The sequence below is a fragment of the Pelodiscus sinensis genome, chromosome 1 (genome assembly GCF_052426305.1).
Source record: "Pelodiscus sinensis isolate ZL-2025 chromosome 1, ASM5242630v1, whole genome shotgun sequence".
Lineage (NCBI taxonomy): Eukaryota > Metazoa > Chordata > Testudines > Trionychidae > Pelodiscus > Pelodiscus sinensis.
In genome coordinates this window covers 306514735-306542524 of record NC_143052.1, presented here as the reverse complement: position 1 = coordinate 306542524, position 27790 = coordinate 306514735, and the positions used below count along the sequence as shown (strand labels likewise).

General features: G+C 41.1%; 1 protein-coding gene across 8 annotated transcripts in view; it reads right to left on the bottom strand.

Annotated features, from left to right (window-relative positions):
- The window catches only part of CDK8 (cyclin dependent kinase 8), a 180390-nt gene that overhangs the window by 18066 nt on the left and 134534 nt on the right, over positions 1-27790 (bottom strand). For 7 of the 8 annotated variants that reach the window (XM_006138901.5, XM_075919243.2, XM_006138900.5 and 4 more), the window contains 5 exons: positions 24130-24187; positions 21180-21311; positions 15198-15341; positions 10250-10319; positions 9252-9324 (listed from right to left, as the gene is read on the bottom strand). In XM_006138901.5, the coding sequence (XP_006138963.1) occupies positions 9252-9324; positions 10250-10319; positions 15198-15341; positions 21180-21311; positions 24130-24187 (477 nt within the window). The remainder of the gene's footprint in view (positions 1-9251; positions 9325-10249; positions 10320-15197; positions 15342-21179; positions 21312-24129; positions 24188-27790) is intronic. The other variant, XM_025179390.3, reaches the window with a different exon arrangement.

Here is a 27790-nt window from a genome sequence, read left to right as displayed (position 1 = left end):
AAGCTAATTTGCAGGTGTGAGGTCCCCAACCTATCCTGGAGCAATTGCCTATTTCTGGCCTACAACCAGGCCAAAGCCTTAACCAAGAGGAAAGGATTTTTCTCCCTGGAGCTCCAATGCCTTGATGCTTCCAGGAAAGATTCGCCAATATTAATGTTGGGTGGTCTGACAAGGTCCGTAATACCAGTATTGACATGAGTAGGCATTGGGACAGCTAGGGTTGCCAGATGGTTTAACCAAAAATACCGAACACCTCCCCCCACAAAAAAACCACATACTGGGGAAAAAATTCTGAAGAGGAAAAAAAAGGGGGAGTCCAAAGTTGTTAAGTAAAAAAATTAAAAATAAAATAAAAAAACGTGGCACCTTTAAGAAATGCTTTTTGGCCCTAACAGGTTGCCGGCGGCCATCTGCCATCTTGTCTCCTTGCTCCGGGCCGGACAGCTCCCCTGCAGAACCCAGTAAGCACCCGGGATTTTTGCCTCCTGGCTGTGAAAAAAAATCAGAAAAGACCAGACATTTTAGGTGTCCGGTATTTTCTGTTTTTTTTTTACTGGACAGGAGGCAAAAATACCGGACTGTCCAGGTCAATACCAGACACCTGGCAACCCTACAGCTCAAGGAGTGCCTCCTCTTCTTTATTTGCTCTGATAGTATCTTGTAAATGTGTGTATTCCAGTGACTCTTCTACAGGTGGGACTAAACATGCAACCAAGTCCAGAACTTCTGCAAGGGTTCAGAGAGAACCATGGGGGAGGAGGAGAAGCATGGCTGCTATAATGAATATAGATACTCTGGTATGCGAACTCATTACTGTTGAATACTGGTATGGGAAAGGAGTTCTCCTAGCTGCCTGCCACTCTTTCTACGGAGACGTGACATCCATTCAAGATGACTCCAGAAAAATGGAAAAGCTCATCCACTTTGAAGCAATGCAGTATGGGATAGTGGTCAGACAACTACCAGAAGTGGAGTAGCTGGGAATGAATCCACTCAAACATTAAACTGAACAAACTCAATATGAAGTGGAGTTGCTTCCCTTCTAAGGACTTGTTATTGAAATTGAAGGTGCTAAGTTATTTGGTCTAAAAACAGGCTGTGAGGACACAGGGCTCTTTTAGGCAAACTAACCACAGTTACTCTGATGTAACATTTCTCAGCAAGGTCCTAAAAGTCTCTCATTTTCTCCAACTCACACTTTTTGTTTGTTTGTTTGTTTTATTGTGAAACCAGTAGGTCAAAGTAGTGGGGTTTCCACTCAATTTAAATCACCAAGATACGTGCTATTTTCAAGACCAAATGCCATTCACTGAGCACCCTGCTTTCCATGAATATGAGTTTTACCCCCTATGGCAGTTCCATTAATACAGTGAAATGTAGCGGTGACAGGAGAAGTCACGTAGAATGAGATGGTCCTATAAGTACCTAAGCAAATCCCATAGAGGGCTTAGAAGATAAAAGATGAATATTTTAAACTTGATGCTTTATTGAATGATGACGCCATGCAGAGAAAGGTATAGCAGGCAACCACATGTGAAGCCTGGTGTGTGGTATTACAACTGCTCTGCTGCTGTGTGCCCAAGAATTGTAGGCAGTGTCTGGCTGATATGTATGGACTCTTCTGAATGGGCTCTGAGTGTAGCCAGAGCAATGAATCTGTGTTGAGGCAAGAAAGCTCAGGCGTGTCAAGGGTGAAGCCTATGAATTCCAGGTGCTGTACTGGTCCGAGGGATGATTTCTGGGCATTGAGTTCTAGGTCCAGTTCCATAAACAACTACATTGTAGCTTTGGTGACTTGATGAGCCTCTTTGAGAGGCAGTCCAGATAGGGGTAGATCATAAGTGCTTGGGAGTGTAAGTTGGCAGTCACCAATGAGAGAACCTTGGAAACTGCTCTCAGGATGCTGATAGTTGGAAGGGGAGCACCCAGTCCTGGTAGTGGTCTTGTGTGAGAGTGAATGAGACACATCAAGTGTGAGCTGGTAAGATTGAGATATGAAAGTAGGAATCCTATAGGTCAAGGATCAAAAATCAGTCTTCCTGTTCCAAGGCTGGAATGATAATTGTTGTAGTGACCATCTCGAATTTTTAAGCTTTGACAAGCTTGCTGAAAGCGTAGGGGTCTCAGAGAACTCTCTAACCTCTCTTCCTCTTGAGAATAAGGAAATAAGAGTGGAACCCTTTGCTTTATAGATGTTGAGGGACTGATTCTATGGCTCCTAACAAGAAAACAATCTACCTCTTGTTGCAGTAAATTATTGAGACAGGTCTGATCTCTGAAGAGGGATGGAGAACTGTAGAGGGGAGAGAAAAAAAAATTGAGTATCCATTGCAACTGATCTCTAAGAACCACTGGTCCAATGCTGTGCACTCTCAGCTGTTGCAGAACATTTGCCAGCCAGTGGCCAAATAGATGGATAGCAGTGCTTGATTGTAGCAGTAGTGGGGAGTGGTCTATTGGCACCTCAGCAACAAGTCAACATTAGTGTTTGGACATGGATGTCTGAGATGAGGAAGATTGCAAGCCAGACAGTTTACAGAGCAAGAAAACTAAATTTTCAAGAGTGTAGGAAGTGAAGCTCATCTGATGTTGACTGCCATGAGAATTTACATCATCCACTCCGATGGAGTTGGGGCAGAGGAAGGAGAAGAATTCTCTCTCTTTCTCGCCAAGCATAATACATTTTGTCCACCCACTTGCTCGGCGACATGACTGATGCTGGTTTTCGCAGGATTGAGGAGAGACTCATTAATAGGAAGGGCATCCTTTGGGAAGGAAGATGAATGGGGGATGTTAAGGAGATTGTGGTGTGTGTCCTTGACTTGTTCTAGCAGTATTTGGAAAGAGTATCAGTAGTGTAGATGTAGCCAGAGAGAAGAGGGTCTTTGAGGGTACTGGAGAGTTTGTCTAAGGAGAGTGAATAATAAGAAGATAAGTTTTGAGTATGTCTGGGAGGCTATTGATGCAGAGAGCAGAGGATTTTCATGGATTCCAGAGAGTCTGGATTTCATGGGTTTGCTGCAGACTATGTTAGGGAATTGACCGAGTCTTCTAGCGTTTTGCTATGTCTCACTACTTAACTGGACAATTTTCCTTTTACTCTTTGGAACAAAAATTAAATTAAGGTTCCTTCCAACCTGAAGAACTAGATTCCATCACGATAAAGCTATCAGACAGACGTTAAGGGAGAGACCCTAGCAATGTCCAAGCCCATATGAAACACTGGGCAGAACAATTCCATTTAAATTCCAAAAGAATAAAATTAACACGAGTTGAAAACAAAACCAAGATTCTTGTTGGAATCATTAACCATAACCCTTACTGAACTCTTACATTCCACATTGCCTCAAGAGATTGAAAATAAGACTGGTGGGTAAAGGCTGAGTTCAGTGGGGGTAAAAGTCTGACTTATGGAATGTGACGGGATAACAGATGGAGGCGTCTCACTGGAACTAGTTGCTGTTTTGAAACTAGATATCAGGTTTCACCCTCAGGTGATCGATCCGTACCAACAGCTTGACTGTGAAGAGGAAAGAGTGCTTCCTCCAGAGCAAGCCTCAGAGAAGCAGCCACACTGCGTACCATAAAGGAACACCATCTGAGATCAGGGCCAGAGTAAGGGGTAACAAGTTAGTTCTTTGTCCCTAAAAGGGTACCTCAGCCTAATTCATCAAACTGAAGAGGAACAGAAAGGGAGTGAGCAGTGGTCCCTCTAATTTTTAACACCCAGGTGCAGAATATTTTTTTATGTGTACAATATGCAGGTAGTATGTGGTGGGGGTGTGCTGAGGGGTTTGAAATGTGGGAGGGGGGCTTCAGGCAGAAGATTAGGGTGCGGGATGATGAGGGTTCCAGCTAGGAGTGTGGGCTCTAGGGTGGGGACAGGAACGAGATATTTAGGATGCAGGCTGCCCCGGGAGAGAGGACTCCTTCCAGCCACCTCTCATAGCAGCAGCTCGAAGATAGGGAGGAGAGCCTCTCCCTGGTCCTGGCGGCTCTGATGAGGCTGGGCTGGGGGGAAAGATGCCTCCCCACAGTTACAGCAGCACCAGTAGGGTGGGGTGCAGGGGTGCTTCTCCCCAGCTATGGCAGCTTGGGCTGATTTGGGTTGGGCTAGACTAGGGCCAGGACAGTATGCCTCTCTGTGGCTGTACAAGTTCCAGGGAGCTGAGCTGGGCTGGGCTGGGGGAGAGGTGCCTCTCTCTGCCTGTATAGCCCTTGATAGCCTGCTGCATGGTCACACCGCTTACAAACAATTGCAAAGAAATTCCAACTTCAAAAAGGGGAAAAAAACAATCAGCAATTTCCACGATCATTTTCAGACTCTATCTTCCCCATAGGGCTTGTCCAAAAAGCTCTGGAGGAATTAATATGGGTATCTCTGATATTGCATCTGATTTAACCCCTACTTTTGAGATGGAAATCCAAAAAGGTTAAGACAGACACAGTTATAGTAAATACAAAAAAAAGATACCTCGGGAGAGCGGGGGGAGAAACAGGACAAAATTTAACATTTTGTTAGCACATCTTATCCACGATTACTTTGTGATTGACTGTCTCCACTGAACACTAAAAGCAATCTCCAGACTTTCAAGATTTGGAAAACAAAGGAGAAGCTTTCAGGTCAATTTGACCAGAGCACCCAGACCTCTTCAATGAGGCTAATTTGCTTTGAACCAAAATGATCCATTGTCTTATTGTGTGGGGTACCAAAAAAGTTATTACCAAGAACTGCACTACATAGCAAGCTTGACCTACATTCTGTATGTAGCAAGACCCCTGCAGCAGGCTGGAAAGGCGGCAGCTTCAGATATATTACAAAGTGGAGGGTTACTGAATTAAACATGAAAATGAATAATAGAATTATTACAGTATTCCCAGTGATATTTAATTTGATATTAAATTTATGTTATGCTGCCCATATATTTTTAATCTTAATTTTCAATGTGTCCCAGAATTTTGTATTGGAAATATTTTTGTATTTTGAGAATTAGGGAAAGGAAAATAGAGATTTTTGGCTTCTGGCAAGAAGAGAAAAGCAGTTTGGGTTTATATGATAAGCATGTTACTTAATACTGATAAGTGAGGCCCTACCAAATTAATGGCCACGAAAAACATATCATGGACTGTGACTCTAGTCTTTTGTGTGGCTTTACCCTATATTATACAGATTTCATGGGGGGAGACCAGCATTTTTCAAACTGTGGGTCCTGACCCAAAAAGGGAGTTGCATGTTTATATTCAGAGGGCCACAGTACTGCCACCCTTACTTCTGTGATGCTTTCAGAGCTGGGTGGCCGGTGAGCAGCAGCTGTTGGACAAGGGCCCAGCTCTGCAGGCAGCAGCACAGAAGTAAGGGTGGTAATACCATACCCTGCTATTACTTCTGTTACTACTGGCAGTGGTACTGCCTTCAGATCGGGGCTCCCTGCCAACAGGTGCCCACTCACTAGATGCCCAGCTCTAAAGGCAGCCCCACCGCCAGCAGCAGCACTGAGATAAAAGCAGTATTACCACAACTCCCCTGCAATAACCTTGCAACTCCCCACAACACACACATCCCTCTACCTTTTTGGGTCAGGACACCTACAATTGCAACACTGTAAAATTTCAGTTTTAAACAGTAGAAATCATGAACATTTGTGATTTTTAAAATCCTATGACTCCGAAATTGGCCAAAATGGAGAGAGGACCTAGTGATCAATAGTGAAAAAGTTACTAATATTGACACTAAAATTTGCAAAAGCGTTTTTGCTATTAAATTGCCTAATTGAAATCTGAAAACTTAATAAAGTGACCTCTCTTACATTCTGTAGGAATAAGATAAAATGATGTATGGTATGTGGGAAGGAAGAGGGATTTAGAGATTCTTCAGTTATTCTTAAGTAGCAATTGTGTGCTATTCTGAGATTTTGTATTGCCATGTGGAGCTAGCAGTGAAACCTTTAGCCTATAATAGTGTCAAACAAATTTGAGGGAAAAGGAAGCACACATCTGTTCTAACGAAATAAAAAGGTACAGGTTGAACCTCTCTTAACCGAGACTCTCTGGTGCAGCAACCTCCCTGGTCCGGAAGGACAAGAGAGTCCTGTGAAGGGCTAGTAGCTGGGAGCCTAGTAGCAGGAGCTGGCCTGTGGCAGCAAACCTGGGAGCCGAGCAGCAGGGCTTCCTCCCACTGGCGACACTGGGTGAGGGTCTGGGGGCAGGAGGTAGTGGGGCAGGCCCAATGAGCTGCAGCCCTGCAGTGGAGCTGCCTGCCAGTGGCGACGCTGCAGGGAGGGAAAGACGGGGGACGAGGCAGCAGGGCTGCCTGGCAGGGCTGGAGCTTGGCAGTGGCGCTGCTGCCCAGAAGCAAAACTGCCCAGCAAGACTGGTGGGGCTGGGTTGCCCTGTGGTGGGGCCGGGAACTTAGCAGCAGGGCCATCAGGCAGCACAGCCAGGAGACCGGCAGCCCCGCTGCCACCCAGTGGCATAGTGGTGGGGCCAGGAACCCAGAAGTGGGGCTGCCCTGAAGCACAGCAAAGAGCCCGGCATCCCCACTGCTTCTCTGAGGAGTTACCCAGCGAGGCTGAAGCCCATGCGGGACTGCTGCCCGACAGCACAGCTGGATGGACCCCAAGAGGGGGGTTGCCCAGCACCAGGGCTGGGCTTGTGGCAGTAGGGCTGCCATGGTGGGGGCTGGGACTGGGAGCCCTGTGCTGAGGGGCCAATGACAGGAGAAAGCTGGGGAGGAGGGAAGGGCTGGCAGCGAGGCCATGGCTGGGAGAGAGAACCTGGAGGAAGTGAGAGGCAGAAATGACCTTCTCTGATTCAGCAAAATCCCTCATCTGGGACAGGTCAGGTCCAACCTGTATTCAGAATTACTGGAAGTATTTTAGGTCTCCAAATTCTATGAACTACAATTTACCGCATTTCAAACCACAATAATCAGAGACAAGTACAAAAGTGATGCTGTATTATCTGTCTCACCATTTAAAACTTCATGTCCAACAACACTTGTCAAAGGTGTGTGATTCCCTTAGAGTATCACTTATTGGTATCATGCTCACAAATTTTACATGTAGTTTAACTAAAAAATGTGTATTTACATGCAATGCCAAATATGTATTTTATTTAAATAATGTACACTTTCACAGTAGAACACTATGTACACCAGCTATGAATACAAGAATCCTTTTTTATTAAGTTCTGCTCTCATCCCTGATATGGTAAAATATTGGTTAATTTTATTAAAAGCAAAGTAGGAAATGGCAGTGGTTGTTTTGCTAATGTACACAGATTCCCTACTGCTTTGCATAATGCTACAGACTATGTTTGTATTGTGCACAAATGTCTGCACTATTCAAGACACCTAGAGATATGTTTGACTTATTTCTATAAAAGAGGGTTTCCAATTCAGTGAGGCTAAGACACCTGACAATGAATTTCTTGTTCTCTGTACTAGTGCGGACCAGTCCTCTTGCAACTGTGCATAGTTATCAGGAATTATATCAAGATGATATTCCCCTCCAGAATGTAAGAATACTTGAGAATTAATTATTTATATCAGAGGTCTCAATTATGTAGTTCTTTGCACTCTTATTAGATGTTTGATTTGCATAGTCACTGTGTTTTAAAAAAATATTAACTGTGATTATGAACATCTCTACTCAGATAGGCTACCGTAATCCATCTGCTGCAATTAGCTCCTGTTTGAACAATTTTCATGCCATTTATCAACAACAAAAATGCTGCCTTGGATTCACTCAGCCTTTGGCTGAAGCATACAAATTCCAAAGTTTACATGAAAACAAAAAATGCCAAGGAGCAAAGAAAGTGGGGCTGTGAAACTGGCAAACGTGTGTGTTGGCTTAAAAACAAAAAATATAAAAACGTCTGAGCCTGATTATCCCATCAGTTTAAAGTTAATTCAATGGGAGCTTCAAGCAATCTATGAGACACTCAGGCCCCTTGATGCGTTTCCTTTCATCAGAACTTCTCTTTCCTCTAAGGTCAGGAAGCCTCTTATTCATATCTATATAGTGCTTTTTTTTGTAAGAAAAAGGGTGCCAGTACTCCAGGTTCTAAGTTATTGAGGGGGGAAAAAAAGTGGCCTAAATGCAGTCGCGGTGCTAGTGTGTGTATATATCTCACACACACACACAAACAAAAGGAGATGCTGGAATTCCTTCCAGTTAAATTGACAGACTTGTTGCGGTACTTTAAAACTAGATTTTTAAATTTTCATTAATGCTCTTTAAAAATAAGCAATGTATCAACAGTTCTACAATAAATCAGTCTGCAACAGTCAGCTCCCAATTCAATAAGTTATTTAAACAATATGACTACTTATGTCCTTATAGTTACACAAAAGCATCAGTACATTGCTGAATCAGAACCTTAGTGAGGAAATATTTTGATATGCAGTTATTAATTTACAAGACGAACTTTTTACTAGGGATGTTAAATTTAGATTAATTAACTAATTGAATAGTCGATAGTTCAAAAGTGGAAGCCTAGCAGGAAGCACAGGGCCAGCAGTGGACTGGCCCCACGTTTCCTGCAGACCTCAGCCTTTGTAATATTCAAAAGGAAGCCCTGGGAGCCCGGGGCCAGTGGGCTCTTGTACGTTTCAAAAGCAGAATCACAGCAGAACCAGCATGTGTTGAGATTGCTTCAGTCCCCACTTGCACTGTTTCCTGCTGTGCCTCTATCTCCCCTGCCCGCTGCAGAGATGGTGTTGTAGGGAACTGGCTTTTAAGCCAGCTCCCCTGAGCACTGGCTCCTGCTCCTCTCCTTGCTGCCTCTTTCTGATAGTGAGGGTGGGAGCAACTAGTTGCATCACTAGTCAAATAGTCACATCCCTACTTTTTACTACAAAGTATCTGTAAAATAAGCCATTAAAAAGTGTTGTGCATCTGATTTTTGTATTTATCAAAAATAGATTTTAATTTCCTTTTAAAAAATACACACAAATGTAAAAGCCATAAAATGCATTAAAACAGAGCTACAGTAACAAAAATAAAACCACAAGTTTACCATGGTTATTAAAAATAGAGAATCTGTGATGTATTGTATGCAGACTCCAATTCAGTAAAATTCTTTATGCAATCAATCAGGAGGAATAAATGAGACGTACTCTGCAGTATTTCCAGATCGGAGCACTGCAAAGAAATTCAGTGAAAGAGCACTTGACACCAGCCAAGCCTCAAATTCAACCTCTGCTAACATGTATGTGACTTTTTCAAATGACATTACTACCAGAAGCTTACCAAGTGGAATGCCTTACTATCTGGTTTAACTTTATGTTTTTCCATATATTTGATAAGGCTGCAGTTGGTATACCTGGAAAAAAAGTATAGTATATATCAATATAACTGCTGGGCACTTTTAGAGACAGTTAATGTAATGCTTATGTAAAACACTGACTGACAGCCCTGGAGACTAAAGCTTCATTATTGTCTACTAAACAGGTAAGGCACAGGCACCAGCTGCAGATGCTTCCTTAAAAGCCTTGATGACACTAAAAAGAAATGTCCTCATAGTATATTTGTAAAGCATACAAAGTGACCACATACAAAAGTGTTCTGAATGACTTATGTGTCCCCCAAGTACCATCTGCATTAGACTTCTTCTCAGCAAGATTAAGTACAATTTTATCAGTCTGTACTGTTTTAACCACAGCATGCATGGAGCTAAAATACATTGTCAACTCCTTCTATACTGTCCTAACAATTCACTGGTTGCCTCTCAGATTCTCCCAAAATTCACAACTTTTGGGATAGGTGTCCAGAAGGCAATGTGACTGCTATTGTTTAAAACACAGAATTGTAGCATCATAGAGTACGTGGTAGTGGAGCTGCAAGGATGAACTGAAACAGGTCAGAACACGAATCTGCCTGCTACGTGTGAATGTATTTACACATTTGTAATGAATTGTTTCTATCTGCAGGTTCATGTAGAAATAATTCTGTTCTCTAATGCAGCCATTGCCAAACTACTTTGTCAAGTTGACTAAACTCAGTTCTAACAAACCATCTTTCCTTTACTCCCCGCATTTAGCTTTGCCCCAGGTACTGAAGGCTTGTCTTCACCACCAGCTAAAACAGTGCTTTCCTTTCTCATCTAAGTCATAATACTTCCATATTCATACTTTGCCATATGTCTATAAACTACTACTACAGCACAATATTTGTAAATAAGGTAATTATAATTAAGATAAAATAGACAACTAATCTCTCAAAAAAGCTCAAAAAAAATTTTAACTTACGTGTTTCTTCTGAAATCTTTCATTAATGTTGAATGTTCAGGCATCTTTTTTATATCCTCCCAATCTTTATCTGCAAGATCAACATGCATTAGTATTTTCTCATATACCTTTTTTTTAGAGAGAAAAAAGACATGATTCAAAATGTCCTAACTTAGTTTTCCCTTCCTTTATAACTATGCTGGCTTTGTCCTAGTCTCTACATTCCTTGAATGGCCTCAATATCTCTTCACAGTGGACAATAAATTGTTCACCATGTACCAATTAACTCCTCAATTTAAGATCTTTAAATGCCACCCCCAGTAGTTGCTAAACTATGTACAAGATTTTATATGAAACTCACATGCCAGCAGGAATTGATCATGTTCCAGTTAGCTTCCTCCCTATTTAAAGATCCCACTTTTTCAATTACCTTGAAGTCAGTATCAATACAAAATTTTAATTAAGGTTCTTTCATTTTTTAAGGACATTGTATCACATGACAATTTTATCTAAAAGGAAATTATGAAGATACACTGACAAGCCATCTTGATTCAGTTTCAACCCACAGGAACTACTGTCATTTCTCACTACAATGGGTAACAAGGCACAAAGTTGCAGTATATTCCACTCTTCCGAAAAAGCTGCCTTGGATAAGTGATTCACAGCAAGACAAACCCACCAAGATCAACCACAACCACATCAGAAACCCCAAAAATAAATTAATGGAGTTAGGCTTTCCTATTCTAACTGTCCCAAGTTCTTAATGGCTTAATAGAGTAGTTCTGCACCATCTGTTTTGCCAATGGGGTGCCTGGGATGGCAATATCTATAATTTCCAGTAGCCACTATAGCTGCACCCACCTTCAACAAATATTAAAGTTTTAGCCAATTCTATCTCAGACACACGCTGTAATGAAAGGATATATGTCAGCAATGTTTAAGGTATGTCAAGCTCAGACTATGGATAAGGAAACCTATTCCTTAATTTATTTACATATAAAGGGGGGAAAGGAATTAATAGTTAATTGTTTGTGATTTATGTTTCACTTTGTCAGTAACTTGTAACTATATAGTCAATGCCAAAGCTTCAAGTTGGTAGCTTCTTTTTCCTTAGTCTGAGACAGAATTTACCATTTTCCTCCAGAAAAAGAACCATGTTTCTAGCTTGAAGACTGTATGATATTCTCTTGTAGCTATGCACTTGAAAAAAATCTAGCCATCTATATAATTAAATTGTGTACATCTGCAACTTTAGAGCTACAGAGCTTTTTAACTGTTTATAAATGCTTGGCATTCATGACAGAAAATGGACCTCAACCAAGGTTCCCTATAAGCTGTGTGCCCATGAGGGCATGCAGCCCTTTTTTGTGCCCCACGCAGAGGTTCAGAGCTCATCTGATTGGCTGAGTAAGGGGAGTGGGAAACTCACCCTCTTGGAAGAGTAGGAGCAGCAGCAACAGCTGCAGCTGCATGCTATAAATGGAGAAGCTGACTCCAGCCTCTATTCCAGGACTGGACAAAACTGGACAAAGATGATCTGCAGCCCGAATCCACTCTTGAGAGCCTCAGCCTCACTGTCTGCCCCACACCCACTCGGCACTCTGAAAGCTGGATGCAAGGCCACATGTATGTTTCTGAATGCTGAGAGCCTGAAGGGAGGGGAAACAGACTTCTCATGCTGCCCCTGTTCCCAGTTGCTTCCATTGGCTGGATTCGACCAATAGCAGCTGCTTGTTTGCAGGACAGGCAGCATGTGAAGTGCCACTCCTCCCTCATCCCTGAGACTCACAGCATTCAGTTATGAGCAATAAACATGGCTCATGTACCTCCCCTGAGCATGTACAGGAGCTGGAAGGCAGGGACCCTGGCTAAGAAACCTGCTTGGCTGCTGGCTTGGAGCCAGGTAAAGTCTCCCAGCCAGAGCCTCTCGGTGGCAAACCAACCCCTCCTTACTCTCAAACCTCTGACCCACTTCTTCCCTCCTACGCCATGTAGCCCAAGCTTTCTGCACCCCTGCTCCAAGCCCCATACACCTTTCTAGACAGAGCATCCACTCCTACACCCCTCCTCAGATCACACACCCTTTTCAGACCTTGCACCCCAATCCGCTATGCCTAGTCACAGCCCAAATCCCTGCACCCCTGACTCAGGTCACAACCCCTGCCCAGGCTCTGTATCCCCTCCTCACCTCAGTCCGTTGCCCCAGGTCACAATCCCCTACTTCACCCAAACTCTCTCCCAGATCCCACACCTCAATCCCTTACTCCAAGTTCCTTTCTGCACCTAACCTCCATCCCAGACCCCCGCACCTTCTCCATCAATATAATGGAAGAGTGCAGCCCTCAACCACTTAACAATTCTTGGAGTGCTTCCCCCATCAAAAATTATTGCCCACCCCCGTGTTAATGGCTTAAGGTAAGAAAGAAAAAGATTCTTTTAACAGAATTTTTATGTGTTGCAGATATCTAAAAATCTTATCTTAATGTTTTTTTTTTTAAATCCTGTGTTACTAATTAATACATTATTGTATTGCATTAAGGACAGATTTCTACTATCTGGCAGAGTTCTGGCTCTTATGAGTCAGAAGTAGCAAGTACTAGATGTTATTTTAAGGTTTCATCCTAGAAAACAGCTATCTGCAAGATCTTTGAAACACGCATCTGTCTGTTAGAAAGGATAATACATGCACTCCAAGGTCTCAGAGGGGTAGCCATGTTAGTCTATAACTAAAAAAACAATGGTCCTGTACCATCTCAGAGACTAACAAAAATATATAAATAGTATCACGAGCTTTCGTGGGCACAACCCACTTCTTCAGACAAGGGTAGTGTTAATTTTGTTATTTGATTTCATATTAAATAATCATAAACATTACTCCTTGTTAATTATCCCTTGTTTTAATATATTTTCTTCCCCACCTATAGACTATTTAAAATATATATTTATATCTACAGTTTTTGTTTGTAATGTTGGGTGCACATCCACACACTACTTCAATATTGGCAGAGAAGAAATTTTAACCAACTCAAAAGAAAATTCAAATGCCCAAGGATGGAAAATCTTAGAGGGAACACTGACTTTAACCTGAAAAACTGAGCATTTTGCTAGTCCATCTAGGTAGAAGATGAGGTGCATACAAATTTAGAACCAACTACAGAAGGAATTTATCTAATTGTTTCCCACTTTGCATTTTCTCTATTTCCTTTTCCTCCCTCTCATATTTGTCTGTTTTCATATCAAATTGCACCAAATGATAAATGTTAAATGATAGGAGGAAAGGTTTTAAAGTAATAAAATGGCAAACAATTATATTTTGGGATAAGAAGGGGGGAACTTCACACCAAGATCAACTGTTCACACAATACAATCCAAACTTACTACAAAACATTAATATAGCACTATATATTGACAGAAGTTCACGAACACAAATTGTGCCCCAGAAGAGTTTAAAGTCTAAATAAAGCAAGACAAAGACAAGAAAAATAGTTTAATAGTGAGAGAAGAATGGATTGCTTAAAGAAATTGTCCTTAAGGAAATTTTTTGAAGGAGGAAAGAGAAGGCACTCTAGATCAGTGGTCCCCAATGTGATGCCCATGGGCCATTTATGTGCACCCACCGAGTGATCGGGCCAAACTCTGCTCCCGGGCACGTGATGTATGGATGGTGCCGGCCCCTGGGCACGCATCGTATGGGTGGACCCGCCCCTGGGTGCACGGCGCAAGGGCTGTGCCGGCCCCAGGCACGCGGTGTATGGGCAATGCCGGCCCCCAGGCGCACGGTACATGGGCTCTGCCGGCCCCAGGCACGCAGCGCATGGGTGATTCCAGCTCCTAGGCGTGCGGCACAGGAATGGTGCCGGCCCCGGGAGTGCAGCGCATGGGTGGCACCAGCACTGGGCACGCAGCGTATGGGTAGTCCCGCCCCCGGGTGCCTGGCGCGTGAGTGGCCCCGCCCTCGGTTACCCGGCAGCCCCAAAAGGTTGGAGACCACTGCTCTAGATAGATGGAGAACGGACGATTGTTACAGAAGTTGGCAGTAGCATGATAGAAGGCATGAAGCCAAGAGTGGGAACTGGAAATTATGTGCTCAGAAAAAAAGTGAAGAGACTGGGGCTGAATATGAAGGTGGGACAAAGAGTTAGAACTTCTTGTGATAAGAAGCAGGAGGCCAATGAGGAAACTGTAACGAGGTGGTGAAAGAACAAGACTATTAGCAAGAATAGCAACCTATTGAATGGACTCTGCATGGTGGAGGGAATACTAGCAATAGAGATGGATCAAATATTAAAATGAAGCCTTAATCATTTTGACAACACACCAGCAGCCACATGAACACCAGAAGGCATCTCTCATTAATCCAATAGATGTTCAGGGCCATCTAAACAAGATGCTATCAAAGGATGAGGAGAAGGAGTAACAAGAGGATTGCTATTTGGAATTTGCTATGGGTTTGGACTTAGGAAAAGCACTCTTTCCAAATCATGATTGTACCAGTATATTTTCTGCCACAACAGAAAACTTAAAATGAAAATGCAAAATAGTTTGTTTTTGCAATAATTAAACATTAATTATGCAGATTTATCAGTGGGTGCAATATTCTTTGCCTAAATCTGTCTGCAAAGTTTTAAAGTATTAAGAAATAATACTGAAAAGACACTCAGAAATAACGCTAATGTTTTTATTTCCTTGTAATAAAACTCAATCCTTTTAAATACGATAAAATATTGAATATATATAAGATGTTGCACAGTCAAGCCTAGTAATAGAAACAGTAATATAAAATTGCATGTGGTAGCACCATTATGTTTAGGCTCCATCAATTTTGCAGTTCATGAAACAAAGATTATATTTGAACAGCTTTATTGCTTTGATCACCTGCAACCTTAATATGCAAATACAGCAACAATTTCAAATACACGTATCTTGGTTTGAACAGCAGTGATTAAAAAAAACACCTCACAATACGTACCTGCAGGAAATCCCATTACATTGAATATTCTGTCCAGCTGGTCATGGTGATAAGGATTACTAGTTTTGATGTCTTCTTGTCGACAGTGGAATATTGGCTCTGATGTTAGCAGCTCTGCAAATATACACCCTATCGCCCAAATATCTTTTTTTTAAAAGGAGAAAAGAAATTAAATCAAATGGATTTTTTTCAAAAGAACACAGATCATGGGTGGGCAGAAGTATAATTCTTAAATAACTTATAAATTCTAAGAAATAAGGCTCCTAAATGTCAAGTATTCAAATGGAACTAGAATTTTCTTTTATAAGACTGCAACATTTTCAAATTTTACCTCTAGGCTGCAATCATTTATGTACAACTTAATAAGTAATTTTGTAGAATGCACAGTAATTGTATATGATGAGAGCTCAGATAGCACGTAAGAACTACAGGCAGTCCCCGGGTTACGTACAAGATAGGGACTGTAGGTTTGTTCTTAAGTTGAATTTGTATGTAAGTCGGAACTGGTACATATTGTAGGGGAAACTCTAGCCAAACATTTTTTTTAGTTTTGGATAACATAGGGAAAGGTTAACTCCCCTCTAATGTTTGTTTTGCTGTCTGTTCCCCTGTTCAGAAGATTTCACATCTATTTCTGTCCCTGTGACAAACTCAGGACTAAAGGAGTAACTCATCAAATACCAAACAGCTCTGCACCATGCTTTGAGCTAATAGCTTTATTTCCACACACCACCCAGGGTTCTAGGAGGAGGGTCCTTTTTTTGCTAACACAATGAGGCCAGCACTTTGTTTGTTTTGGTGGAGTCTTTGTTTGCCCAGGGAGCCCAGCATGTATAGGGGGAGGAGGGGCAGAGAGGCTGCTTTTGTCTGCTGTTCGGCAGCCTGTTGCTCAGGGGAGGGGGCAGCCTGTTGCTGGCAGGGGGGGAGGGGGGAGGCGTGCAGGATGCGAGGCTGGAGGGGGGGGGGGAGCGGGCATGGGGAGGCACTTTTCCTCTGCCCGACAGCTCTGCAGGGATCCCTGTCCCTGTGGCCAGCTGCTGCAGGCAGAGGCCAGTTGGAGCCGGCCGAAGAGGAGGAGGAGGTGGATTCTAGGACCCAGGTGAGCGAGCCCCGGGGACGCTGCTGCGCTCCGGGAGCCAGGCATGTATAGAGGGGAGGAGGGGCAGAGAGGCTGTTTTTGTCTGCTGTTCGGCAGCCTGTTGCTCAGGGGAGGGGGCAGCGGGCGTAGGGAGGCACTTTTCCTCTGCCTGGCAGCTCTGTGGGACCCCAGTCGGAGCCGGCCCGAGGAGGAGAAGGATCCTAGGACCCAGGTGAGCGAGCCCCGGGAATGCTGCTGCGCATGTGCGGGAGTTGCCTCACCCCGTTCGTATCTAGGGATCCGACGTAAGTCGGATCCACGTAAGTCGGGGACTGCCTGTACTACTCACAGGGTCTAGAAGCTAGTTGACTATTAACAGCAGAATTAGGAACGTACTGAAGAAATGCCTATAATTTTTAACTAAAACAAATTAAATCCTGATTTAATCATTCTTCATCTTGGCCTCTTTATGGTGTATACTCTTTCCCTGCCTTTTGCCCTTTTTATATTTTAAAACTTCAAAAGCCCATAGGTTCTACTAAATACTATTAAACTCTCAAAAAGTTGTGTGTTCAAAAGAACATTTTGTAAGGAAAAAATGCTGGCTTTATTCCACAAAAGCTCAGAGATAATTCACTTGCAACACTTAATCTCCCAAACTGAAAAACATAGCAAAAATAAGGAACATCCCCCTTTTTAACCATTATTAGAATGTCATGTCATGTCATATTGCCCCTTCCAAAAAAATAAAATTATTAAAAATAAGAGTGTGTGTTTCTGTAGAGTGTATGTGCTGATTATACGCATTTAAGACACTTTACGAAAATAAAGAATTGTTTAGGAAATTTGTTTAATCTTAGTTATGTGCCTTAGTTTGTAAATTCAACAGATATTGTAGTTTCTAGATCACATTTACTATAGTATGCATTTATAAGATAGCTAACTTTAATGCACCATTGTGCTAAACAATGCCTTGGATGAGTAATAAAAGGTCATGAAAAAAGATGGAACCAAATTATCTACATAGCATAATTCCACCATTCAAGTTTCACACAGTGAGTTTTTACCTATCTTGAAAAAAAGTTATGAGTTAAAGCCCATGAGTTTCTCTGCAGCTCTATCTGCTGAGAGCAGAAAGGAAACAGCTAATAAATTATTGTAAAAGGAGGAAACAATAGGATGACCAGAAAACGTTTAGAGAACAAAAAGAAAGGGTCAATACATTAAGAAATATATTTAATAGTGAGAATATTTTTGGCAAAAAAGGTGGCAGAAATAGTGGGTGGAAAAATTTTTAAGTTCAACTTAAAAAGGCTATAAAATAATTAAAATTTTCTGTTGTAATTGTACAATGGTGAAGTATAAGAGAAAGTTTTACAGGAGCAATAATTTATGCACAAGCATCTTAGAGAATGTCTACACTGCAATAAAACACCAAAGGCTAGCCTGTCTCATGGGGCTTGGATTGCAGTGCTACAAAATTGCACTGCAGATGCTTGTACTCAAACTGGACCCTGCAAGTGGGGAGGGTCAGACTGGGCCAGCAATGGGTATTTTATTGCAGTATAGGACCATATCCATGTGATGCACAGAAAAATTAAAATGAACTAGAGAAAGAAGAGACGGTTACTCATCATGAGCAGTAATTATGGTTCTTTGAAATGTGTTCCGTTTTTGGTGTTCCAATCTAAGTACACTTGCACCCAAAGTGCCTCAAACTGCACATTTTAGGTAGCAGTATCCATTCACCCTGTACACATGCTCCCTGCACGAGGCTATTTAGAGTTGCATAGGCAAACCTTCCTCCATTTCTTTTCTATCACAAAGACTGTTGTTAAGGACTCTGAAGCAGAGGAGTGCAGGTAATAGAACACCCAAAGGGGGTACATCTCAAAGAACCAGTTATTGCACCAAATGAGTATCCTTCTCTTCTTCTTTGAGTTGTGTCCCTTAGTGTGCTTTACTAAAGGCTATGTCTATACTGGGAAGGTTTGATGACAAAAATGCTGTCAACATGCATAAGTCACCTAAAGTAAAAACAAGTCAAACCAGTTTTTCTGCCTCCCATTATCAACATTTCATGGACTCATTGCTAGTACCCTGTGGACAGACAGAGCAAAGCACAAGCATCCCACAGTGAAATGTTGTGGGAAGGCAGAGCTGCTCTGTGAGTTCTCTGTGCTGAGGAATGTCAAAGCAGCAGAGTATTCTCTCCAACCTTCCTCCTGCAGCAACAGTCTATTTGCCACTGTGTTCCTAAAAGGGCAGAAAAGAAAGGAGCATTCCAATGATTTGCTCTTTGTTTGTTCCTCAAACAGAGCAGCTCACTCAGATGTCAAATACTTCCTGGAGCTTTGAAAGGGGATGGGTGCATGCCTGCAGAGCAGCAGAGATCACAAAACACTGAGTACAGTCATCAGGGCAGGCATTGTGAGATACTGGCAGAAGCCAGTTCTCTGGACAAAACAAATAGAATCCAGGCTGGCTCTTTGTTGACAATAAAAGAAGAAAGCCTAGAAGGTTGATTTATGTAAAAGTTCAAAGGCAGCTTTGAAAAGGACTTTGGATATGGTCATAGTGTGATACAATTCTTAAAGAATGTTTTGAGAGTTAGATATGCCATTTTAGCCCCTATCTTACCCATTATTTGAGCAAAAGTACTGACTACTAAAGGATATTTTCATACACCGGGAAGAAGGGAGCATTTGGCCATAGGTTCTAAGACAGGCCTTGTGAGACACCTTGAATACCAAACTAATGCATCATGCCATCATAGGCATCTGATTAGTGGAAAGAGGCTATGAAGTTCATTGAGAAACATCCTCATTATATCAGAGGGGTAGCTGTGTTAGTCTGAATCTGCAAAAGCGGCGAGGAGTCCTGTGGCACCTTATAGACTAACTGAAGTGTTGGAGCATAAGCTTTCGTGGGCAAAGACGAAGTGGGTCTTTGCCCACGAAAGCTTATGCTCCAACACTTCAGTTAGTCTATAAGGTGCCACAGGACTCCTCGCCGCTCATCCTCATTATAGAATGAACAAATATGGAAAAATCCTCTACCATATGACAGAAGGCCATAATAGCTGCACCAAATGCATTTTAGGGAGTTGGATTACAAAATAATTCAGGGTTCTTAGAGAAACATATTTATGTCCGCCCTCTTTCAGGTAGGTGGTTTTGTGGCTGGGGATATAGCAACTTATTTTTTCAGAGTCTAGCAACGCTTCATTATTGATGCAGACAGCTAATCCCTTCTTTTCTCCTGTACCTCTATAATGTTCAAAAAAATATTTAAAAGCACTAAAGAGAATTTCATACTACTGTCACACCTGTCCCATGATAAATTTGTACTACTGCCACACATAATTTCCTCTTTGTTACATTCAGCACTTTTCACAGTCTGAGGGCAAGTGCTTAGTGTGAGAGTAGATTCACCTTCACCAATACCATGCTGTTGCAGTTCAAAGCAGATCAGTACTGGCAGGGGGAAAGTGTCTTCTCCCAATTTTGGTGCTTCTGGATAGACTGAAATGCTAATAACTTACCTTTAACTGCCTCCTATTGAATATCAGGTTTAAAGTACAGGTTTGACCTCCCTGCTCAAGCATCCAATAAGGATTTTGCCAGACCAGGGGAGGTCATTCTGGCCCCTCTGCTGCTGGCACCACCCCAGATCCTGATACCCCACTGAGCTTCTGACCCCCTACTTCGGGCAGTCCAGCTGAACCATGTACCCAGGCTCCTGCCCTCCCCGCCCCTATCCACAGCCCAGCTGGGGCACGTGCTGGGCTTTTCATATCCCCCACCCCACCACAGCCTAGCTGAGCTCCCTGTAGGACTCCGCTCCCTCTCCCCTACCATAACCCAGCTGAGCTCCACACCTGGCTCCCCCCACACAGCGCCAGGTTCTTCCTCGCCCCCCTCCACACAACATATTAGTACTCTCTGATTCTGGAATATCCATGGACCTGATGGACCATCGATATTGCCAGACCAGATTGTCCCGGGCTACGTATACACTACGAGTTTTCCCGGGAAAAAAAATATGTTAACGAGGGACTCATTTGCATAAGTTGTGATCTCATTTGCATATTTTATGCCGATCCAATTTTTTGCTAGGGGTTCTGTGCAAAAACAAGCAGTGTGGATGTTTCCTTTTTGCACAAAACCCCCTTTTCCAGCAAGATTGGTAAACCGGATCTTGAAAATGGATCAGCACAAAATATGCAAATTAACCCCTCATTAGCATATTTTTGCAGAGAAAACTTGTAGTGTAGACATAGCCCCAATGTACAGCAGTGCAACCTATACTCTCATTTTTCACAAGAAAAGGCAACACTTTTTTTTTGGGGGGGGGGGGGGAGAGGAAAGAAAACAAAAAATAGTAAATGAAAGGTGTATCATAGCCCCATCAAGCTTGACAGTCACAGCATAGATTCAGTGCAGCTAATGCCTTCTTCAGACTATACATTGCATAATTTGAAATTTTGCTTTATGTACTTATTAAACTCTAAGTAGTAAACCCCCAAAGTAATATAGCCAAAGTACTCTGTTCCCCGCATTTTCTGGATTTTGACAATTTTAAGAAGTGTGTCAATATTTCATTCTATTGCAAATAGTAATATACTTTTTGAAATTTCTAAATGATAAACTATATAAAATTATACAAAGGCATTTGAATTCAGATTAGAAACATTAGCAAGTTTATTGTGTTTACTTCCCAGGAAACAAAGTTCAGAAGAGTATTTAAACTAAATAAAATGTTAGCAATAAAGTAATTCAATTGCATACTTTTCTACCTGTGTTTTACACTCCCATGCTTATACTTACACGCCAGTGTTTCAGTAATTCAGGAATATTTTGCCTAAGTAACACATTAATAAACTGGTACTTAATTTTACTTACCGATAGCTTTGGTATAATGCCTTGCTCCAAGAAGCAATTCTGGAGCTCGGTACCAGAACGTTACAACTACTGGATCCAAATCTGCTAAAGGCTTCAGAGGTGAATTAAATAATCTGGCAAAGCCCATATCAGCTGAAAAATTTAAAAAAATGCTTTAAAAAGTTAAGAAAACTTCACATTGATTAAATGAAATTACTGAGCTCATACGTTAGATCTAATAAAACTGTGCTAAAAAGCAAACACACTGTGGTAAATATGAATCCTGATAGTCTAACTTTACCATGCCCTAGAGCTCATGATGAAATTATTCAGCATCATCACCTATGACGTATATCATTATAAATCATTACTAAAGTAAGCCATTTAGAATCAAGAATTTACCACTGTTCTGAAAAAGGCATGCCAACTCATGTAGCTCTCAGAACATTGGTTAAGTCCTTATTGGCCAGCAAGGGGGTCAATTTTCTGCCTGGAAGAATATTCCATTATCACAGGGCTATTCATTCAGGAAACATTAAAGGGGAAAAAAGTGGGTAAAACAGTAATTCTGCAAAGGTTAGAATGAGTTATACATACGTGTATGACACAAGAACTACCTATGCAAAGCTGATTGCAGCTGAAGCAGGGTTTCATTCACACCCAAAACAATAGGTGACTCCAACCATGAGGGCATCTTCTTCCTCCTCAATTTAAATTGTTCACAAAGTATCACGAGTACCAAGATGAAGCTGTTTAAGCTATACTCATAATTTTTCCTGTTTTAGGAAAATTTTTCTTCACCAATAAAACCTTAAGAAAAATATTTTATCTAAACTGCTTTTTGGGATTTGTAATCAATAGTTTCCTACAGAGCTGTCTGAAGTGATCAGAATTTAGAATATGGTACAGGACAAGATGGACAGAGGATAGAGAATCGGGATGTTTCCAGAAACCCTGTTTTTTGAATTCCCAAACACCAAAATAATTGGGTATGGTGGTGTAAGAGCTTATATGTACTAGGTAGGACTGGGGAGGAGAGTCAGGTCTATAAAAGTTTGAGAGAGAAGGGGTTAAACCCATGCCACATTAATAACTCAGTTACTGAGGAAAACTTGCAGAGGAAATACTCATATCTAATCTTGCTCCACAATTTAAAGTAACTATTTGCCTCTATGTGCCTCCCTACTTAAAATTATTTTATTGCATTTAAAAAGAGACATTTGCAGTTTTCTATATTAAAAGTAAAGATACTCAAGGTATGAAGAATTCATTGGTATCTTTAAAAATATGGGGGAAATACCCAATAAAAAGAGGACTCAAAATAGAAAAAAGTCTATAAAGCTTATTTTATATTAAATATACCAGTTATGTGTTTTTTAAAAAAGTATTAATGCTGGAAGAGTGGGAGCCCTTGGTATGGGGATACTTTTGCATTCTTTTCCTTCTGTGCAAAATCATGTTAAAAATTGCAAGTTTTTCAAACTGATAACACACTTAGAAATAAAGGCTTTTCTACTGTTGGGACCGGATGGCTCAGAGGACTGGTGGTCGGATGCAGAATCTTTCACCTGTCCATCAGCAACAGTTGACCAAATTTAGTAGAGATCTGAAGTTATTGCCAAATGTCTTTGCACATAACTACCACTTGCAAAAATAAGTTGGTGGTCTGTGGGCAAATACTAATGGATAAAATTGTCTACATCACAAAAACCACCACCACAATTGACACTGCATGTGCCTGGAGACTGACCTACACTCTCACTCTTGGTAGTGCATACTCCACAAAGAATAAGGTAATGGGAAGAAACGTTCATTTCTATTGTCCATGCTGTACCTATTTTGCAGATAGAAGACCTTAGTCTCTATCATCAATCTTACACCTCTAACGGGCACTAAAATTTTAAAGAATGGGATTTTCTGAAGTGTTCATCATTGAACTAATTCTACTCTTTACACTTCCCATTGCTCTCAATGGGTGCAGAGTTAGGTGAGTGTCAAGCATGTCAAGAAAATCCCATCCTTGATTTGCAAATTAGTGATTAACGGTTGGTGTTTCAGATTAACAAAATCACCACAGAATACAGAGTGACACTGAGGAAGAATCATCTAATAAAAGAAAAAAACTCAGAGGGAAGTGAAAAATAAACTTTAAAAAGTTCTGCCAAAATGGACTGCCTAATTATATTAATATAACAATACAGGGTATGCATTAGAGGGCTATTCTTGTATCAATGCTATACTAGTGCATGCCATGATATGGCTCATTTCTGTTAGACTATGGTTAGATTATTTTTAGTTACTTTTTAAAATAGACTTTATAGAATGATTTGGAGATTCTGCAAATTATCCTTTCACTGAGGAAAAGGTAGTTCACATCGGAAGATAAATTATGGGAAAGTTTCATTTTCTTCCCCCCACCCTAGTTTCCCCTCCCTATTTTGAATAGGTTTAGTGTTAGTTCTTACTACATGTCTCTCTGAATCTACATTTTCTGGACTTTTTAAGACTCCTTTTGCTTCCTGTGCCTCCCAGGAGTCTGGGTATCCTTTGGAGGGTACAATTACCCTCGCTTCTATTATAAAATTTAATATTTGGAATAGTGAACAGTTCCCTATTTAGATTTTATAATATGGAGCAAGTTAGTGTCTTAACAAGGAGGTAATTTAAAATCTCACTTATTCTCCTTCACTCTTCCAAGATGCCTGTTAAATTTATCCCATATTAATCTCCCTCCCAGCATACACCCATATAATATAATGGTATAAGGATTCCCCCCCCCCCCCTTTTCATTGATGAGGCTCTAGCTGTGCACCATTAGGAATTGGTGCTCAGGTCTGATATCAACAAGCCTGTTACTCAAAATAGCTTTTGATACAGTGTCCAGTCACATACTATCTTAAGTGATTCAACTGCACCTTTAGAACATTCTAACTTAAATGCTACACTGGGACTTATCAAAGATATAACATACCAATTTTTACTCTTCCTCGCTCAGGACCTTCACCCATAACTAAAATATTAGCAGGTTTCTGTGGAAAAAAAATAAATATACAATACATATACCAAGATAATCCTAAATAACATTTGTCTCTGAAACAAAAAATTAGCTTTGTTTCACCAGTTTTAAACCAAATGCAGCATGATACAATCATAGATGTTTACTTTGTGATAAAGCTGTGGAAGTATCCAAAACACGGGCTTTCCTTTGCTATTTCTATCGCTCACATTTTCCCTCGCAAGCTCTTTTATCCAGGGCTACGTTTCCCAGACTAACTGCTATTGTGGTGTCTTTTTTTCCACCTGCAATAGCAAGCATGAGCCTTCAAGTCTTCTAGCAACATCACCAGATGAACTGTTCAGCTCATCAGGGTTCACATCTGTTACTTCACAGCCTCTTCCCCATCCCACTTAAAAAAAAACCAACAAAGAACGCAGGTGTGAGATGTCACCCCTGCAACATATATTTTGCCAAAGGTCTTTAGGCACATGTTTAGACAGACATTTTACATTAAAAAGAAAAATCTCAAGATACAGGTTGAATATCAGTCTCTTTATAAAAATATATTCCACAGAAAATCTACATAACACATCATCTAAATTTAGTATCCCAGATTGATGTAGTACACTAATTCAGCCAGCTTTTAAGTTTTAAAGTAAAAGCATATCCTTAAAACTACTATCTAAATGTTTCTCCAACTGCTGTAGTAGCTACCAAATATTAAGAAGTAGGACTCTACTTCTAAGAAAATGAGTTAAAACATTATGCTAGAAAATAGCAGAGTCAAGCATTAACCTCACATAAACTGAATCTACCCATTTCTAATTTGGGAAATAAGGAGTTTAGGTTAGATTAGTTTATGCTTTTTTACAGCACTGATAACAGACCTACAGAGGTATTTACACTGCACACTCCTTATGGTGGCATGCAACGTACATACCGTGCACACAGCCCTTGCCAGGGCATAAGAAGCAGCTTAGATGGTGAAACACTGCTTAGGAGAGTAAAGATGCACCTGAACTAAATGACTATGAACCCTAATTGTCCAAGCAATGCTCTCCCACCTAGGTTGCTATTTTTAAGAGGCAAAGAGTCCAAAAGTAGGAAGGCAATAGGGAAGAGTTCTGGCATACAAGACCTGTCCTTGCTGAAGAGAGCTGACCAAAGCCCTTTCCTACTGCAGGGAAAAACTTGAAAAATGGGAAAATGCTGTAGCAGCTCCACACTGTCAGGTCCCTTTCACTGATGTTAGTAGCTACACGCCCCACTTCAGAGACAGTCTTATTCACTGTGGTGTATAGTCACACATACCCTACGTACTGCCAATAGTGATGTGCAGCTAGATTACTCCTGTGGGAAATCTGCACCATTGCGCACAAGCAGAATTCATGTTCCTGGACTATTCTCCCTGCCCCCCCCCCCCCAAGCTGGGTGAACTGCTGTTTCCCCTTTTGCCCACCAGGGGCTGCTGTGGCACCAAAAAATAATGCAGTCATCCAGCAGAAACAAAATACAGGACTATGTAGCACTTTAAAGTGCTACATAGTCCTGTATTTTGTTTCAGCTACACCAGACTAACATGGCTACATCTCTATCACTATCCAGCAGAAAGGCTGCATTCCTCACAGCAGGGACAGGCAGAGAAAGCCTGGGATGGACAGAGCAGGCCACACTAAGCTGCTAGGGAATCACAGACCAGTATGCAGGTTCAGGAGCTAGTGGGATGACAACACTGGGCCAATGGCTTCATGAGAGGGGGCTGCAGAGCTACACAGAGACAGGGATAGATGTGTGTGAATGAATGGAAAAGGTTAGGGGTCTGCCATGGTCTGCATGGGGGAGGCTCCTAAACTCCCTAAAAATCTACCCCTTCACCCAAAAACCTGTTCCATACTGCTTTCACCCATAGACAACAGCTCTCCGGGTTCACTCCAACACTTCTTCCCAATAATTTCTTGCCTCACCTTCAGCTCTTCTGTTACCCCTGACTCCCCAAACCCTTATAAACCTTTTGAAAGTTGTGGGAAATGTGTTACTGTAACCTAAAATATAGAATTACCAGGGCTATCAATTAACTCAAGTTAACTCAAATGATTAACTCAAAACAAAATTAAAAAAACTAATCATGCTTAATCACAGTTTTATCACACTGTTAAACAGAAGAGCAATTTAAATGGTACGTATTTTTGGATTTTTTCCCTACATTTTACAATATACCGATTTTAATTACAAAACAGAATTCAAAGTGTACATTGCTCAATATATATTATTACTACAAATGTCTATGCTATAAAAAAACAAAAGAAATTTTATTTTTCCACTTCATCTCATACAAGTACTGTAGTGCAATTTCTTTAATGTGATATTCCAACTTACAAATGTAAAAATTTTTTCTTACATAACTGCACTCAAAAACAAAACAATGTAAAACTTTAGAGCCGACTAGTCCAATCAGTCCTACTTCTTGTTCAGCCAATCACTGAGGCAGGCAAAATGCAGGACAATGTAGCACTTACCTTCCTTCCTCCCCCCCCCCCCCCCCGCATCCCCCTCCTGTTCTGCAATGTGATTTGTCCTTTTCATATTTGTTCATTTTTTTTAATGGTATCCTTTGGTATATATGGTTGTGACTACTTTCTTCCACTATTTGATCTGATGAAGTGGGTCTGGCCCACGAAAGCTCATCATCTAATAAACCATCTTGTTAGTCTTTAAAGTGCTACATTGTCCTGCATTTTGCTTCAACTACCCCAGACTAACACGGCTACATTTCTATCACTATTCTACATGTGAGGCAGGCAAGTTTATTTACATTTATTGGAGATAATGCTGCTCACTTCTTCTTTATGGTATCACTTGGAAAGTGGGAACAGGTGTCCACACAATACTTTTGTAGACGGTGTTTCAAGGTATTTACATGCCACATGTGCTAAATATTCACATGTCCCTGCAAGTTTCAATCAGCATTCCAGAGGACATGTTTCCATGCTGATGGCAGGTTCTGTCCCATTTCCTGCCACAATTTTCTTTGGTCTTCATATGAACAATGTATTTTATAAACTAGTCTCTTGCAACTGGATGGGCATAGGTTCCTCAAAAGCTAACTTTTTTTTAATGTATGAATCAGAAGTGCATTAAAATAAACATACTTAATTTGAGGGGAAAAAAGGCAGGAAATTTAGACTTAATGAGATCCCTAACTAGTGGGTGATTTTATATGAGCACTTATATAAAGACCTAGCCAAAAGGTGGTGAATTTAACAGTTACAACTCATACTTTAATTTTCCTGGTTTAAGCCACTGCAAAGAGGAAAATTAAGAGTTATTTTGCTACTGTGCCTTCCACACCTATGCCAACAAGGACATCTTAACCGTATAAGAGTTAATATATTTGCTCCTGATAGCTTTGAAGAGGTGATAATAATTTATGACAAACATGCGTTTAGGCAAGTTTTAAATTTTTTATTATTTAAAATATTGTGGGCATCAGGCTATTGTGTAAAACATATTTAAGGTTTTTTTTAAAATGATTTTTTTCAGCGGCATCTTGTAAAAAATTGGGATAATATAAAATAAGGCACATTAAAATACAAGTACCTCAAGCCAATTTATTTGCCGGATTAATAATAATTTC